This window comes from Drosophila teissieri, chromosome 2R, assembly GCF_016746235.2.
Source record: "Drosophila teissieri strain GT53w chromosome 2R, Prin_Dtei_1.1, whole genome shotgun sequence".
Classification (NCBI taxonomy): Eukaryota; Metazoa; Arthropoda; class Insecta; order Diptera; family Drosophilidae; genus Drosophila; species Drosophila teissieri.
This window is the reverse complement of record NC_053030.1, coordinates 22538140-22555584: the sequence shown is the minus strand read 5'-3', so window position 1 is coordinate 22555584 and position 17445 is coordinate 22538140. Positions and strand designations below refer to the sequence as shown.

The window sequence follows — 17445 nt, the reverse complement described above, 5'->3', positions numbered from 1 at the left end:
GAAACCACCGTGATTTCCGAACCATTGTTATTTTACTTCTCGCATTCGGTCACACTAAATTCAAACGTAAACAATTGATTTTTCCTGCTAAACAAAAATTGTTGAAAATGTCGGGAATCGCTGCAAAAAAGATTGCCGAAGCGGAGGACCTGGTGAAGCAGGCCGAGAAGAGGTACCCTCAACAGAAACATCCTTTTCAAAAGGCTCCCAAATACAACCAATGTTTTTCTCTTTGCAGTTTGAAGTTGTCTATGCTGAAATGGGTTCCTGATTACGATAGCGCTGCGGATGAATATTCCAAAGCTGGTGAGTTTCACAACGAAGCAGTGACTAATATCATCCACAGTATCTACATATCTATGAAATCATTATGACATCAATAAGATTTGTAGATACTATGTATTTCCAGCAACGCTTATCCTAGAGCATCCGTAACTTTCAAGGTACACACATATTGGTGTACATACGTATCTATATCTTTGTTGTGAATTTTTAATTACAGCCACTGCATATCGAATAGCTAAAAGTTATGATAAGAGCAAGGAGTGTTTTCTGAAGGCCATCGACGCCTATAAAAACAACAAGTCCTGGTTCCATGCTGCAAAGGCATACGAGCAGGTGAGCTTAAATTGACGTTAATATAAAAGTGAAAACCCTCTAAACGTTGACACATTCTAGATTATTTTGCTGTCTAAGGATGCTGATAAACTACACGAAGTTGAGGAATACGCCAACAAATCTGCAAGTTTGTATCAACAGCATGGTTCCCCAGAGGCAGCTGCATCCGCCTTGGATAAAGCTGCTAAGTTAACTGAATCCAAGCATCCTGACATGGCCTTGCGGTTCTATCAGCATGCTCTAGAAGTTATAATGGTTCGTGCTACTTTCCACAACTTTAAGCGCCCATTCTTTAAGTAGTTATTGCATACTTACCCGACAGATTGAGGATTCCGTCCGTCAAGCAGCTGAGTATGCATCAAAAGTATCCAGGATACTGGTCAAACTTAGGAGGTATGTACATATGTTCACCACATATTGCTTTGTGCAGGTTTAGCTTATATCATCCACTCACTCCAGGTACGACGAAGCCACAAATGCGCTTAAAAAGGAGATCAGCTTGAATCAGCAAACGGAATCATACGGACAAATTGGACGCCTAGTTGTGGCCTTGGTGATGGTCCAATTGGCTCGCGGGGACTCTGTGGAAGCCGAAAAGACCTTCAGGGAGTGGGGAAACTGCTGCGAGCCGGAAGAAGTGTCCACACTGCAAACCCTCTTGCAAGCCTTCGATGACGAGGATCCCGAGTTAGCTGCCAGGATGCTGGCATCACCATTTATTCGACACATGGATGTTGAGTACGCTATTCTATCCAAAAACATTCCACTACCTCAGGGTATACAGCTGGAGAAGAAGGCTGGCGAAAATGCTGTTGTGAGTACTACTATGCTTAAAATGTAATCTGCAGTTGGGATTTTTGTTTCGTAAATTTGGTTCTTATTATGAAGTTATCGATAGGTAGTTAAAAGCTATCTGTGTAATCGATAGAAGCACTGGAAGGACACCCAATAAGCTAACAAGAATATGGTGTTTTCTTTTTTGCAGGAAACCAACGACGCCGAAGACGAAGGTGGCTTGTGCTAAATTTCTTAATGTTTGGTCTGCTTGTTAGTCAAAATATATTTATCGTTAATAATAACGCTTTTAACATATTATATTAACTGTTAAATACAAATTTCATCGCAATTGTTGTACTAATTAATAAATACTAAGATCAATTCAATACAAAAGAGACTAGCATTAGCTTGGGGTATATGGACATTGCAGAGAAAAATAATATAGTTATTAATTGTTGCTACAAAAAGTTTAATTATGTACGATATAATTTCCAATGTTCCAAAAACAGCGAATGTATTAAGATTAAATTTGTAATTCTTCAGGTATATTACACGATTGTATAGTATAATATGTTAATATTAATAAATAAATACTCATGACTTGTAACCTATTTACGCTAACAATTACTTAGTTTTTTATTGCGCGCTAAACCATTTGATTAATTTTTGAAAGAGCAAAAGTATACCATTCCAACGTTCCAAAGGCTAAGCAAACGATGCGGGGCGTCACGACGCATGTTGATATTTTGCAGTGGCCTGGCAACCCTAACCTGTGCGAAATAACCGACCAAATTGATTCGTCCGGTTGTTCGTGAAAGAAGGCGGAAGGTTAAACAGTATTTGTAAAATATATACTCGGCGAGGCAGCAATTTGAGAGTTGTGAAAGCAAAAAACTACAGGAAAAATGGTACGTACACTTGGGATTCTCATTCAGATTCGGTGGGAAAAGCGGCCGGTCATTGTGAATTATGGGGAGCGATGTGGAGTGCGAATAATGTCTTCGATTCGATGAATCATATAAGCATCTCTCCTTTGAAATCTGTATATACATACATTCAGATAAGTGTGTATATATCAATCATACATATATTTCCACTTTTTTTTGCCTATATGTTCGTTGGCCATATTCGGGCATATACATGGTCATGATTGTGTGCGTATACATATATACCAAATTAGTCATTGGTAGCAGCGGATATTACTCATTTATTGGAGTGTTTCATACATCTCCGCCGACACTCACACTCATAAGTGGCAAATTCGCGAAAGGCAATCGCGAAAGAATGCTCAAAAGTGGCAGCTGGAAAAATGGAGCGATTAAAAATTGAAATGTTGGAAAGAGAAATGCACACACATTGGATTTTCATGTCTATACATATATATATTTTTACACACTTGAGCGTGTGTGGGTATACCGCTTTTTTTATAATTCGATGGCTATAAATATGTGCGTATGTATGTATCTGCGGGGCAATGCTTAATGCTTATTTTCTCGCAGACGCAAAATGTGTGTATGTACGTCCATATTACCATACAGAAATATGTATAAATATATATCCATACATGTATCTGCAGGCATACATATTTAAGGTGTGATCGTTTCCTTGCCGCCTTGCGGATGTACATACATATGTACGTGTGATGTCTGGTTGTGTGTGTGCAGACGGCTGTTTGCATGTGTGACGATTTTGATTTTCTCGACATTTTCCGAATATTATGGAAAATCAGGCATTTTCCTCCGATTTGTGAGCGCAACAAAAGCGTGGGGGAAAAGCCACCTCCCTTTCGGTTTTCCTTCTCCCTTTTGTCGGCTTGTTCTCACCCTTAAACTTGCCGGCACTTGTGAACTTACCCTTGAACTTTCCGAACGCCGGGAAAAAAGAAGGGAAAATCGAGCTGTAAATGGTGCCACGCCCACCACTCCCAAAAGCCAAATCGGTGTGCCAAGTGTGCGCACGCCTTAACCGGTAAAAGTTCTGCGGTAGCAGTGCAAATAAGTAGCATAAATTATTTACCTTTATGTTTGTTATTGCCGGCAATCAAAGAAGTAAAATTGCAAAGCCGAAAAGGGACGGCTATACTGTCAGCTGAAAGTGGGCAGTTATGTCTGCCAGTCAGTTATATACGCACACACGTACATATGTACATCAGTGAGGTATAGGGTGCCTCGTGTCTTATGTTGAACCTCAACTGCACTTATTGTTTTTACAATTCAAAGTACTCGCGCGTTTCATGGAGATTTACTTAATGTTAATACATACATGCAAGAAACACAACAGATAGAGCACCCTGTATCTCCGCACACATTTGCCGAAGACTGTTTGGCGCGCATTAAACATTCAAATACATTCTTTGATTTCTATCTTTACCTTCTTCTTTTTTTTTAAAGGCTTCTGGTGTAACTGTGTCTGATGTCTGCAAGACTACATACGAGGAAATAAAGAAGGACAAAAAACATCGCTATGTGATTTTCTACATTCGCGATGAGAAGCAGATTGATGTGGAGACTGTGGCAGATCGCAACGCCGAGTACGACCAGTTTCTAGAAGATATCCAGAAATGCGGACCTGGAGAGTGCCGGTAAGTTTCGCGAGTTTAGAGACGACCCCCAAAGCACATAAAAAGAAATGAATCATCTAACTTATCATCTTTTCCCTTGCACAGGTACGGACTGTTCGACTTTGAGTACATGCACCAGTGTCAAGGCACCTCTGAGAGTTCAAAGAAGCAAAAGCTGTTCCTTATGTCGTGGTGTCCCGATACTGCCAAGGTATGTAAAACATCGTAGCCAAGCCAGGGCGCAGAACTCATTTCGATTCCATCCACAGGTCAAGAAGAAGATGTTGTACTCCAGCTCCTTCGATGCTCTCAAGAAGTCGCTCGTGGGCGTGCAAAAGTACATACAAGCCACTGATCTTTCCGAAGCCTCCCGGGAAGCCGTCGAGGAGAAACTCCGGGCCACCGACCGCCAATAAACTGTACGAGCACTGTGCATTGCATTTAACAAACAAGGCATGCATGAAACAGCGATGGAAACACGTATCCTGTTGAGATCGCCAATTTGTATGAGAATTTTCTACATAATTTGTATTTTCAGTAGAAATAAAGAATGAAATATTTAACTTGACCAAGTCGCGTTTCCAATGTGGTAAAAATCTCGTACCGCAGGATACACTTTATTATTACAAGCTAAGATTACAATATACATACGATGACGCCTCTAACTTATAAACCAAATGCTTAATAGCCATGCTGAATAACTAGAGTCTGGAGAACCTTGCGAATCTGGTGGCCAGTGTTCAGACACGACTTCAAGCCCAGCGAGAAGGCCACCGATAGGATGTCGATTGCGTGTTCCTGCAGCAGCACCGACATCTCCGGCAGATTGTCGATGGCCGTCGCTGCCACCGAGGAGTTCTCGTCCCGCAGGCACTGAATGTAGGCGTTCAGGGTGCACAGGTTGATGTCCGAGTTGCCGGGATTGTGCTTGAGATGTCTGATCAGAATGATGAAGGCGATGGATCGAATCTGAGCACTCGGTGAGAAAATAAGGTTGAGCAGTCGTTCGAACAGCTCGTTGATGAATACAAATCTCTTGGAAGTTAGGCACTCCAGCTCCTGCATTGGACCCAAGACCACATCCTCCGTGTTGGCCTGCTTAATGATCTTGACCAGATCGAGGAAGTGCGGCGATATGTCCGTGTAGTTCGATCGACTGTACGAGCCCAGGGTAAGAACCGATAAAGGACCCCTACTACTGCTCGCATCGATGGGTGTTTGCGGAATCACTTCTATTGGTTCCTCAACTACCACGGGCTTGCTGACTGTTGGCTTTACATCGAAATGCTCATCCAGATCGTACTCGTACTTAACCTCCTCGTCGTCCAACTCCGTGGCCGAGTGCGACTTGTGCTGCAGCAGGGCAACGGCCTGGACTAAAACCTGGAGTTTGCCCAGTGAGGTGTATTTTGCAGCCAGTTCTTTTAGGATGCCCACGTACTGTTCGATGAAGAGCAGAGCACTTGAGGGATTATAGTTGATGTAGGCCTGGAGCATCTGCACAAACTTATTCAGCATTTGGCAGGCCTCCTTAACGTTGCTGTGGTGCTTAAAGAAATTGAAGTAGCACGACAACGTGTTTTGGATTTCGTTCTTGTACGCCTCCTCGAAGATGGTTGGTTGCAGCAGCTCCAGAGTCCTCAGGATCTGTACGAATCGGTGGAAGTGGTGCTCCTCGCGCAGGGCCTTCATGCTGAGCTGGGCCCGACCCTGCATAATGGACGACAGCACGCCCAGCTGGCGAAGGAATAGCAGCGGGTGGGAGGCAGCCAGCTTGCGGAGGAGCAGCTCGGTTTCCGTTGACAGGGTTTCAAAGTCCTTTTTACCAACCAGGCTACCCAAGCAGGTGATTAGATTGTTGGACACCTTGTCGGCCTGACAGCCCTTCAGATTCTGCAATTTGTACGCCTGCTCGCCGGTTTTGCTCGGCTTCAGGAACTTGATGCGCGGATACATGATGTACATCTGCTGGAGGACCTGCAGTTTCAAGTAGTCGGACACCGAACTGTTCTCCACGTGCTCCATCACCTTGACCATGAGGTCTCGTCGCTTCTCCGTAAGCTTAAACAGTAGATTCATTCGCGAGCAGAGTTTAAAATCATAGTTTTTGCTGTCCAGCTTGACCTCAGATAGACCTTCGTGCAGGATAAAGTGGGAAAACGGCTCGAGTTCAGAGGTTCTCAGCATAAAGAAGGCATCCGGCCGTACGTTCTTTGACATGTACTTCTCGCGGCCCTTCCACAGCTTCGGATTGGTGGTCAGTGCCTCGAAATAGTTGAGGACGGTGGCGTAGTCGTAATCTTCATGGAAATTCTTGAACAAGTACTCGGCAATCCTTTCGATCGTGTCCCAGTTGGTTTGGTGGTTGATCAGGGACAGCAGATAGAACCTAAACTCGCTGCAGGACTTTGAGAACAGAAAGCGCTCCTTCATCAGCTGTGTAGAAACAATCTCGGGATCCATTTCGGACAGCCAGTCGATGAAGAGCCCGTTGTGGAAGAGCTGGTCGCTCTTAGACTTAGCCACAGTCTTGCAGTCCTTGGTCTGATCGAAGCTTTGGACGATCCCCCTGACGATCCGCTTTCTTGCCACTAAGGCGGTATTCGCCTTGAACTGCTGCACATAAATCTCGCGCGAGTTCCTCAGCATGAACACCAAGCTCTCATGATAGAGTTCGGATTTCTGCAGCAGACTGGAGTCGGCGAATGAGTGCTTGAACACACTAAAGTTCTTTTGCAGAGCGTTCTCTAATATATGGTATTTGTCGCTGTGTAGCATGCAGCTGAAGAAGGTCCTTAAAAATGTGCAGGCGTGCCGGCTCATTGTGACATTGCAGCCCACGGCTAGCACCTCTGTTATGGCGGTAACCACATCCGCTCTATTGCTGTGCGGGTTTGCTAGCATGTCCAACAGTTTTTGAATCAAGGATCGGCAGTCACTTCTCGACTCAGTCAATTGGTCGGGCTGCGTGAGAATTGTTTGGGCCACCTCCTTGGTGGCCAGGAAGTTAGTGGGACTGCTATCCGAATCTGAGGAATCGTAATCACCGATTTCCACGGTCTCCTGAATGACCACACTGATCTTGGGCAGATCTGGCACTGTCTGCGAGTGGGAATGCAGATCAAGTGCCTGCACGGTGTAGTGCCCATTCTTTGCACCCCGCGCCTGCTGAATCTCAATTAGCTGAGCCAGATAGGCCTTGTTCAGTATGGCATTCTTCACCAGATCAAACTGCTCCAGCACAGCGGTGTCCAGCATTGCCAGCAGCTTGGACATCGAGTTGACCGGCGTACCAAAGTTTTGCACAAAGAGCACAATCTGATCAGGCGTTAAGTCGTTGAGAGCAGCCTCAATTAATCTGTCCACCGATGAGCGTATCATCTTCAGCTTCAGCCAGTCGGGCAGCAGTTGGACCTGCTCCTGCGGCATGCTGGGCAGAAAGGCCACAGGCGCTGGTCGTCCGGGCGGAAACCAATAGTCCAAAATGGGTATCGATTCGGGCATGTTGCTGTTGGAATATGTGAGCAGGATAATAAAGGCGTGGATGATGTTAATGTGGAGCGGCAGCTGTACTCCATCATCAAACTGAACCATCAGCAGGTCCGGATACTCGGTCCACTCGTACGGTTCGTGGTACTCCCTCAGCTTAATTATATAGTTGTTGAACATGACAAAGAGGCATTTCAGTGTCTGAATGCGGTTCTCGTCGGGCACATAATCGTAGTCCTCCTGGGAAATTATAATGTGCTGAAACATTGTGCTGCGCTCTACAATCAGCTGCGCCATATCGATGACATGATCCAGCATTTCGTTCACCGGATCGTTAAGCGTGTGTGCAGTAATGAACTGAATGTAGGCCATAATCAGTTCCGGGCAATTCTCCACCTGGCAGGCAGCCCGCAGTTGGGGAATGATGAAGGGTTTGACCTCGAAGAAGTGGGGAATTTGCTGGAGTGACTTCAAGAGCCATTCGTTTTCAAAGTCACCGGAGTGCCTGAAGATTATCTTTAGACCCGAAAGAGCAGCGACTCGAGATTGTTTAACGGTGGACGACAAGCGTCTAAATATGTAGTCCAACAGCTCGCAAACGATTTGGTGGCTGAGATTCCCGTCAAATATCAAGTTTCGCAGGAAATTGACCAATTCGGCATCGCGGCTATTCTCCTCGTTGATGATGTGCGCATTGAAGAGCAGAAACTCGCACAGGCATTGCACTGGAAGATGGCTGAAATCGCCCTCGCTGTTCTGCACCAAGTCAGAAAGCCAGGGCATGGATTGCGTGGTGCCCTGCCGCTGAATTATGTCCAGCAGCAAGTCCGGCTTGCGGCAGCGACAGAACAAGTGGCCCAGCTTGTAGGTCTGATTAAGGAACTTTAGCTGATCCAACACCATGGACGGCACTTTGCGCGGAGTGCCCATCGGATCCATCAGCATGAGCTGAGTGATCAGAATCGCAGTTTCCTCGGTGATAACGGCATGCGGTGATGTTTGGGCAGCCAAGTACGTCTCGAACTGCAGAATGTGATCCCTTTCCATGGTTATGATCTGAAAAATCTTTACTTTAGCACCATCAACTTGTTTATATAATTAAACACGCACCTGCAGCTCATCCTTGGTGGCCGCTGAGTTGTTAAACTGATTCGTTATACAAATTTCCATCATCATCTTCATCGTGGGATAGTGATCCCAGCAAAAGGCTCCAAACGAGGAGGGATTGTGTGCGGATATCATGAGCAAAATAAGCCACGCCTTCCAGTAAAATGCAATTATGGCCAGCTTTGGTGGCTCGTAATCGGAAGGCAACCGAATGTTCTCCGGATGATGGTATTCCGACATGCTGAACAGGAAGTCGATGATGTCGAATTTGTTGGCCTGCACAGCGGGAATATTGGTGGCCTTCATTCCGGAAACTCGCTTTATGACTAGCAGCAGAACATCAAAGGTGTTTGCGATAGAGAAGGGAATATCCTTGGTGATGCCAATCAATATGATTCGCAGCAGCGTCTCCTCGTGAATCGGCGTCTCAGAGATAATCCTCAGGATAGCGCCTCGCTCTGGCTCTGAAGGCCACTGATCGCAGCGCGAATACTGCTCCGGACTGTCCAGCAGTAGCAGCTTGTGCAGCGCCTGGTGATATTCCGCTGCCGGAATCTTGAAGACCGTGGGCACGGTTTCGTACATCCACGAAACTGTGTCCAGTTGAATCTGCGACATCTGATTGTACAGCTTGAGCAGAGCATGGTTGTTTTTGGTGTCCCGATTTGTTTTGAGGGACAGACTGGCTTCCCTGGCTTGTGGCGTGGCCGACAGAAACATGCAGAGACACACAATGTCCACCATGGAGTTAAAGATTCGCTCCTTAAACTCAAACATTTCGATTTGCGGTGTCAGATCTTCTCGCTCACTCAGAAAGGTCTTGCAAAACTTGACCAGGTTCACATCGAAGCGCAGCATCCGCACCAGCTCCCTTAAGAAAACGCGCAGGGTGCGCAGGCAATCATCCCGCTGAAGTAAAAATTCCTGGTAGATCTCAGCCAGATTTGCAGCTGACTGATCAGCAGATGTTTGAAACATTGTGGCTGGCAAATTTATAAATAATTAATTAATATCGTAATGTTAGAAAGAGTTTCTTTCACTCACCCAGCATCCCCATATTGTTTGGATTCCTGGTGTTTGATAGCTCATTTTGCACGACCAGTTTCATTACTGTACTCAAGATTTCCGGCTGCAGAAATATCATCTCCTTCAAGCAGGACATGTAGTGGTTTATTAGGGGCTTGGTTTTGAGCCGCATCTTCACCAGGACCAAAAGCACTTCGTTGTCCTGCGTGTTGCGTCCCTTGATGTTAAAGCAGATGTACGAGAGCAGTTGCTGGGCGAACTTGACCAGTTTCCCGTTGTGGATCCACAACTCCAAGCGGGAAATGCTCAGACATCGTACCTCTGCAATCCCGGAAGTGGTGCACAGGAACTTTAGGAAGTTCCTGGTGTAGTTATCCTGCTGCTGTCGCTTGTTGAGCTGATCGCGAATGGCGTCGCTGACATGCTTCTGCACCACAGCATCGCTAAATCTGGATTTAGTAGTGCACATGGCGTCGGAAACTGGTTCCGATTCGGTATTTAAGGGGCTTGCATCCAAGCTCTGTGTGGAATTGTCACCAGAATCGTCATCCACGGTCATGCTGTCCCTGTGTGCTTGCCCAGAAGGCAGGGCCGTGCTCACATCCCAGCGGAGAAGACTAATGTGTGGAGTGCGGGTTTTAAAAGCAGCGCATATGTTCTTCACTAGCGGAGCACATAGTTCATTGTCCGCCCAGTAGCGCTCATTAACCGCATCGTCAATGTAGATGCGGAGCAGTACCTCCGGCCACTGGGAAATCTCCATAAAGCCACGGGTCAGCAGATTGGCAAATAGGATGTGCAGGTTGGTGTTGTACCGCATTTTCACGTTGGCCTCCCGCCGCAGGAAGGATATCAGCGCGCAGGCCACTATGTCCGTGCAGAATATACTAGGCTGCAGCTTGGCCACGTAGATAAGGGCCAGCATTGCAATGTTGTCCACCTTGGAGCGCGAGGAGCTCGTCGATGTCTGCTTTATGACGCCGCAAACGAGGCGGCCCACAGTCTCGCTGTCATTTTGCTCCAAGGCCGCGTATATGGTCCCAACCACGGTCTCCAGATCGCAATCGACGGCGAACTGCTCCCAGGTCTCGCATTGACTGCTGCCAGTGGAGATGTCTGGGGCGCCCGCATCCTTGAGGTTACCCCGGAACCGCTTGCTCGAGCTGGCGAGTGCGGAGGAGGCTTCCCGCTTGCGGTCCGACGAGGACATGCCCTTAATGGGCAGGATCTTTGACTTGGAGTCATCGCGTACGCTCTTACCAAGCGCAAAGAGTTCTCCGCCCAGCGGAACCTTCTTCTGCGATCGGTTGGATCCGCTTCCTTTCCCGCGATCCATTTAGTGTACTCTGTTCGCAAATGAAGTTATTTTCTGTCCATAAAGATGGATAATTCAAGCGCGGCGCATTTTATTTTGCTTTGCGATTTACAACCGTGCAACAGTTGCAGTGTGGCCAGACTGCATGTGCTTGGTTTCGGCGGCTAACGCATAGAGGCGTCGGTGCCATTCCGTTGATTGGGAACGATGGAAGTTTAGAAACATGCTTAAATATAAAACATAAAACCGCTTTTATATTTTAATTTCTTATTTTTTGGCAAGTGTGTATGCAACACCCATAAGCACACATTTGAATACATTGTTTTTCAATTGTTTTATTTTAATGTGCAGATCGTTTTTAAGAACCTTCCAGCAAGGTCACACTAAAACTGTTTACAAAATTTTGTGGCAAACATAAAGTCTGGTAATTTTAAATTAAAATCAGCGAACTACCATGTTCCTGTCCATCGCCCCGCCCCTAATGGACTTCGAGGACGAGCTCCTCTGGATAAACCAGTCGAACAGCGACAAGGTGGAGATCATCTACGACAAATCCAACTACGTTACCCCCAACACAAAGCACCTCATCGAGCAGGCTTTCCTCCAGCCACTCAGTCTGCAGAATCAGCACATCCTCTTCGACGATCTGCTCAAGCAGAACACGGACATTGCGCGCCAATATGGACTGACTCCGGACAAGGTAAGACTCGAAGGCATTCCTCGATATATGTCTTATAACCGTGCATCCTTTATTTCTCCACCTCAGCTACCTCTGCTCGTGGAAAACAATCCTCTGATCTCCATCGAGATTCTGCTACGACTGATGACGACCTCTGACATAACTGAATACTTCAACGTACTGGTTAACATGGACATAACACTTCACTCCATGGAGGTGGTCAACCGGTACGAATCCAAAACAGAGTATTTAAGTCTTTTTTAACGTGCTTAAGCTCTTGTTCTAGACTAACCACCTCCGGACCCTTGCCCACTGAGTTTATCCACCTGTACATCAGCAATTGCATCTCCACTTGCGAAACAGTCAAGGACAAGTACATGCAGTCTCGTCTGGTGCGACTGGTTTGCGTATTTCTCCAGTCCTTGATTAGGAACAAGATTGTGAATGTTAGGGTATGCTCTACTACCATTTCTGTGATTGTACTTAGTAACTAGACTGATATTTTTCAGGAACTGTTCATTGAAATCGAAGCCTTCTGCGTGGGTTTTAGCAAAATCAAGGAAGCTGCTGCCTTGTACCGGCTTATTAAACACTTGGAAACAGGGGAGAGTGCTCTATCGTCCAATTCCCTAGCAAAGTAGGGTTTAGCAGCTTTTTAAGTTTAAACTAGTTCATAATTAACCAATTAAAAGGGACAACGCCAGATGTACATGTAAAACAAATTCGCATTTAATAACTTAAGTATCTAATGTAGAGTTGTGTGTTTTATGAGTGAGTTTTGGCTGCCTCGTTGGTGTGAAAGTAAAGTGGCTCGGCCGAGGGCTTGGGGAAACGGCTCAGGTAGCGTTCCAGTCTTAAGAATTTAATCGAAATCAGGCGCTTGTCGAACCACCAGCCGTTGATCTCGTTGTGAATCGTGCCGGCGTCCTCCTCGCTAGCGCAGCGGATGTACACGCAGCAGGACTGGACGTCCAGCTGGACATCGCAGATCTTGCAGCGCGACCCAACCTTCTCGATGATCGACTCAACGATGGACTGCTTCAGGTTGGCCTGATCCACTTCTGAGGAGTCGAACATGTGCCTAATCTTGAGGCAGGGAGTCGGTGGGTTGGCTATCTTGTTCGAGTTGTCGAAGGCGGGACTCTGCCACTTCTTAACCAGGCCGACATCCTTTTTGTCAACGTTCCTGTTCCACGCAATTGTGCGCATTGCCTTCCCGTCACGATTCACCATTCCAAAGAGCACACGGCTATCGTTTTTCTCCAGCTGCTTGAGCGCCTTGTTCCAAGAAGACATGTGCTTTGAGCGCTTCTTGGCCGGCAGAAACTTCTCCTGCAGCTGGTTTATGATAACCTCGGGACTCTCGGACTGGGAGCTTAAGTAAATTAGCTCGTTGATTATGTCCTTTTGGAACTGGTCGACCGCCAGCAGGGCTTCCTTCTGTTTAACACGATAAATTACCACCGCAATGTATACGATGAGAAATCCAGCGACTATCAAGAGAAGCGTACCGATTACGGTGAAAAATCGGGTTATTTTCTTCAACACAATGCATTTGAGCGGCAGATTGGGTTCAGAAAGTTCGAAGTGCAAGGTCTGTCCAACGTGCTTTGATGAATCGACCACTTGGATGCTCCACTGCGGATTCTCGGTAATCAGATATTTGGCAGCCATCAAGTTACTGTGCAGATTTCCCCTGTGAGTTTTTGGGTTGCTGACCATTTCCTTTACAAACTCTCCCATTTCCAAAGCAGGCGACAAACTGTCATCTTTGCAGTGATGGAGCCTGGCTCGCTCGTTTAGATGCTTAAAAAGCTCCTCGCTCAGATCCAGCGCACCCCTTAGCGAATCTTTTGCTATGCAATTCACCCTTTCGCTGATCACTTGCACATCGTTGGGGTTACATAATGTATACTTCAGAGCGGTCTTATCGATGGGACTCTGCTCGAACCTCTTGCCCACATAGAGGACTGTGATTATTGTCAAAAATATTAAGAACAGCGAAATCAGCACTCGTGGTATTACATAGGGCCTGATGTCCGGATTCTTGATGAAGGATTTAAGGTCCGACAAAGCGAATCGAGTAAGCCTTTCGTTCCTAGGCGGGATTCTCGACGCCTGGCCAGTGGGATAGTTGAACTTCCGCTGGATTGTGGTGTCCCGAAAGCTGAGCAGTCTATTTACCACGCCTCCATCGGATAGCTTAGCTTTTCCGCTCGGTTTCCCATAGTTATTTGACGTGTCTATGGCGTACGGCATAGAGCATGGCGGCCGGTATTTGCCATTGAGCCCCAAGCTGTGGGGTGAGCAGTCCCCATCGTAATTGGAAGCCACAACCGGTGGTGGGGCGTACATCTTAGAGGCGGACAACTGAAGCGGGCTCGAGTCGTTCTCATCGAAGCTGCGATTGAAAGCTGAGGAGCCTCCGGTGAGGTCCAAGTCGTTATTGTTGTCAAGGCCATTGGCATAGTTCTGGGGCGGTTGGGGGGCGTGGTACTGGTGGTACTGTGGAAATGGAGGCGACTCTTGCTGCTCCTTGGAGTACAGAACGTACTTGTTGCTTCTCTTTTTCAGCTTGTCGGCGCGGGTGTGCTTTCTCAACTTTTCGATGAGAACCGCTCTCGTTGTTTCCGTCACCGGAGTGCTGGGGAAGCCGCTCTGGATTAGCTTTCTATGCAGCTCCTTGTCGCTCAAACTGTTCAAGCTCTCGGTTGACATTTTTCTCGCTCTGCAAATAAAAAACTTTTTTAGAGTGTAGGAAACGCACACTGCAGCACAAATATGCATACACAGGAATGTGCATATATAACTGCATAGCAAAGCACATTTTCACAAGCCCTTGAAAATAAGCATAGGGTTTTCGGGTTTCGGTGGCTGTTAGCCAATAAGTTTCCGGTTAGGGCTGATTTATAAATTACGAAAAGTATGTTTACAATTCAACTGACACGGGAAAATGTGCGAAATAGTTTCAGTTTATAAATAACATACCTAAACAAGTACTCTAATATATAAAAGTCCAACACTTTCGCACCACACCATGGGTTTGCAATGTCACAGGCCGAAATTACATAAATATAAAATAAACTACCGACGTTAAAGCAACAGTCTTACAACCATATTTTGATTACAAATTTTTACGGCACGGCACATACTAAATTATTAAGTCAAGGGTGCGGCGTGGGATAATGTGAAACGGAATGGAAATGGAATAGGATAGAGTCGCCAAGACATATCGATAGGTTTTTTACAATTAATTACATATTTAGAGGGTATAAATTACATTTGATGTACATTGCGATTATGGTGCTATTGCCGTATTTAAAAACTACAAACAAACTATGACAAACAGTATTGGAGCGTTAGTTTTATTTAACACAATACAAAATATTGGTTTAAGAACATAATAATCCTCAAGGCGATAGGCCTTCCTCCCGCTCGTTCCAAATGCGGGACAAACCCACGCTTGCGTTCTCACGTATCGAAATCTGCTATTTGGAAAGCGATGGCAAAACTATCGGTGGAGGCCAATCAGTTTTCTTAAATTGTAGATACATTTATATGTGTTTGTGCTTTAAGAATTAAAATATTGTATGCCTTTTGCAAGGTGCGTATACGAGAGCAGCCTACCTACACTGAAATCCGGGCGATGCGGCCCTCCGCAGCGTTTTCCATTTCGAATGCGAACGGGCCGTGAAAAGTGTGTGTGTGTACACACATATTTTGTAAATGCAGTACGACATACAGACAAGTGCATACACATACGCATGGGCACCATAAAAATATACCGAACCCGAAACGCCGAAACGAAATAATAATGGGTTTAAACTAATGGATTCCTCTCCATCCACAGGCCGACGCGAATGCCCGATAGAACCGACCACAGGCATGAATCGTAGGGGTTTGAACGCTGGCAATACGATGACTTCTCAAGCGAACATTGACGACGGCAGCTGGAAGGCGGTCAACGAGGGCGGATCAATGCTGCCCGCGTCCAACTCGGCGGTCCTCAATCCGGACGGAAGCAACCAGAGCGGTTTCGCGCAGGGCGGTCTGCCGTACAACTCGGGCGGGAATCCGTATCCGCCCGCCGGCCAATCCTCGCCAGCCGGCAACCAGTCCATCGTGTTCCAGAACTCCAACCAGCCTGGCTCGAACACACCTCAGTATACCTCCTCACCTGCTCCCTCGGGCTCATCGACACCCGGACCTGTTGGTGCGCAGAACATTCCCGGCAACTACCCGCAGTCGGCGACGGCGGGCAATTTTAATGGTCCAGTTGGCGGGCCCTTCGGCTCGCCTTCCTCTGGACTCGGCCAGTTCAGCAGGCCGGCCAGTTCGGGCACTCCGTTTAACAGCGGACAGGCCGGACACTTCTCATCGCCCACAGTCTTTGGCGTTGGCGGGCAGTTCAATCCGATGCCGCCGGCGTCACCATTCGGCCACGGTGGCAACCATCCGATGATGGGAGGGCCGCAACAGATGGAACGCATCGACCAGGGCTTCAGGCGGCACAATTCCTACTTCAGCCATACGGAACACCGCGTCTTTGAGCTGAACAAGCGGCTGCAGCAGCGCAACGAAGAGAGCGATAACTGCTGGTGGGACTCGTTTACCACGGAGTTCTTCGAGGACGACGCCCGGCTGACCATTCTGTTTTGCCTGGAGGACGGACCGAAGCGGTACACCATCGGGCGCACGCTCATCCCGCGCTTCTTCCGCAGCATATACGAGGGCGGCGTTTCGGATCTGTACTTTCAGCTGAAGCATGCCAAGGAGTCGTTCCACAACACATCCATCACGTTGGACTGTGACCAGTGCACGGTGATCACGCAGCACGGCAAGCCCTTCTTCACAAAAGTCTGCGCCGACGCAAGACTGATCTTGGAGTTCATGTACGACGACTACATGCGCATCAAGTCATGGCACATGACCATCAAGGGACACCGCGAGCTCATTCCAAGGTCCGTGATCGGCACCAGTCTGCCGCCTGACCCAATGCTGCTAGATCAAATAACCAAGAACATCACGCGGGCTGGCATTACCAACTCCACCCTCAACTATCTGCGCCTCTGCGTCATACTCGAGCCGATGCAGGAGCTGATGTCGCGGCACAAGGCGTACGCCCTGAGTCCGCGCGACTGTCTAAAGACAACGTTGTTCCAAAAGTGGCAGCGCATGGTGGCTCCGCCCGGCAAGAAGGATCCGCAACGACCACCAAATAAGAGGCGCAAACGGAAGGGCTCCAACTCGGGTGGTGGCAATAACTCGAACACACCGCCTGTGACGAACCAGAAGCGTTCCCCCTCCGGTCCCAGTTTCTCCCTCTCCTCCCAGGACGTGATGGTGGTGGGCGAACCGACGCTGATGGGCGGTGAGTTCGGTGAGGAGGACGAGCGGCTGATCACCCGGCTAGAAAACACGCAATACGACGGAACCAATGCCGTGGAGCACGATAATCACACCGGCTTCGGACACGCCGACTCGCCCATCTCCGGCTCGAATCCGTGGAGCATCGACCGGGCGGGAGCCATCCCGGCCAGCCCTGGGAACGGAGCTGCCCCGCAGAATAACGCGAATATATCTGACATAGATAAAAAGAGCCCCATTGTATCGCAATAGAACTTAATAAAACATAATATTTCGCTATATTGTCAAATGTATTTTCATACTTGCATGTAAAAATATTTAAATAAAGCTTTCAAGTTTTAGGAAATGTATATAAGACATACATACATATTAAATCTATATAATTGTACTTTAAGTCGTCTACTCTATACACTATCTATTATATAATTAAACCGTAGGATACTTCTGTTCTTGTCTTGACTGCCTTGCAAAGTACTTAATGTGTTGTTTTAGTAAAACATAACTTTT

The 17445-nt window shown here is 47.1% G+C and overlaps 6 protein-coding genes across 7 annotated transcripts; 4 read left to right on the top strand and 2 right to left on the bottom strand.

The window, feature by feature from the left end:
- The first annotated feature begins 23 nt into the window (after positions 1 to 23).
- LOC122614010 (gamma-soluble NSF attachment protein) lies at positions 24 to 1788 on the top strand. The gene is made up of 7 exons (XM_043788461.1): positions 24 to 172; positions 239 to 306; positions 503 to 618; positions 679 to 873; positions 941 to 1011; positions 1078 to 1432; positions 1604 to 1788. Exons 1-7 carry the CDS (start codon positions 108 to 110, stop codon positions 1640 to 1642), a joined length of 909 nt encoding a protein of 302 aa, XP_043644396.1. The 5' UTR covers positions 24 to 107; the 3' UTR covers positions 1643 to 1788.
- Positions 1789 to 2156: 368 nt separating this feature from the next.
- Positions 2157 to 4523, top strand: LOC122612532 (cofilin/actin-depolymerizing factor homolog). The gene is made up of 4 exons (XM_043786218.1): positions 2157 to 2303; positions 3786 to 3976; positions 4061 to 4166; positions 4225 to 4523. Exons 1-4 carry the CDS (start codon positions 2301 to 2303, stop codon positions 4369 to 4371), a joined length of 447 nt encoding a protein of 148 aa, XP_043642153.1. The 5' UTR covers positions 2157 to 2300; the 3' UTR covers positions 4372 to 4523.
- Positions 4524 to 4533: 10 nt separating this feature from the next.
- LOC122612531 (integrator complex subunit 1) lies at positions 4534 to 11023 on the bottom strand. Its single transcript, XM_043786215.1, has 3 exons — positions 9596 to 11023; positions 8555 to 9534; positions 4534 to 8500 (listed from the first exon to the last, which is right to left on the bottom strand). The coding sequence occupies exons 1-3, from the start codon at positions 10911 to 10913 to the stop codon at positions 4637 to 4639; spliced, it is 6162 nt and encodes a 2053-aa protein (XP_043642150.1). The 5' UTR covers positions 10914 to 11023; the 3' UTR covers positions 4534 to 4636.
- A 236-nt stretch (positions 11024 to 11259) lies between these two features.
- LOC122614620 (CCR4-NOT transcription complex subunit 11) lies at positions 11260 to 12324 on the top strand. The gene is made up of 4 exons (XM_043789231.1): positions 11260 to 11592; positions 11659 to 11798; positions 11858 to 12023; positions 12081 to 12324. Exons 1-4 carry the CDS (start codon positions 11347 to 11349, stop codon positions 12210 to 12212), a joined length of 684 nt encoding a protein of 227 aa, XP_043645166.1. The 5' UTR covers positions 11260 to 11346; the 3' UTR covers positions 12213 to 12324.
- On the bottom strand, positions 12277 to 14754 carry LOC122614614 (inner nuclear membrane protein Man1). The gene is made up of 2 exons (XM_043789222.1): positions 14560 to 14754; positions 12277 to 14299 (listed from the first exon to the last, which is right to left on the bottom strand). Exon 2 carries the CDS (start codon positions 14287 to 14289, stop codon positions 12337 to 12339), a length of 1953 nt encoding a protein of 650 aa, XP_043645157.1. The 5' UTR covers positions 14290 to 14299; positions 14560 to 14754; the 3' UTR covers positions 12277 to 12336.
- Positions 14755 to 14911: 157 nt separating this feature from the next.
- On the top strand, positions 14912 to 17295 carry LOC122614615 (LIM domain-binding protein 2). 2 transcript variants are annotated; one of them, XM_043789224.1, is made up of 2 exons: positions 14912 to 14929; positions 15422 to 17295. In XM_043789224.1, the coding sequence occupies exon 2, from the start codon at positions 15457 to 15459 to the stop codon at positions 17188 to 17190; it is 1734 nt and encodes a 577-aa protein (XP_043645159.1). In that variant the 5' UTR covers positions 14912 to 14929; positions 15422 to 15456; the 3' UTR covers positions 17191 to 17295. The 2 variants fall into 2 exon arrangements, with proteins under 2 accessions (XP_043645159.1, XP_043645158.1); XM_043789223.1 differs by lacking the exon at positions 14912 to 14929 and adding an exon at positions 15024 to 15175.
- The last annotated feature ends 150 nt before the right edge of the window (positions 17296 to 17445 follow it).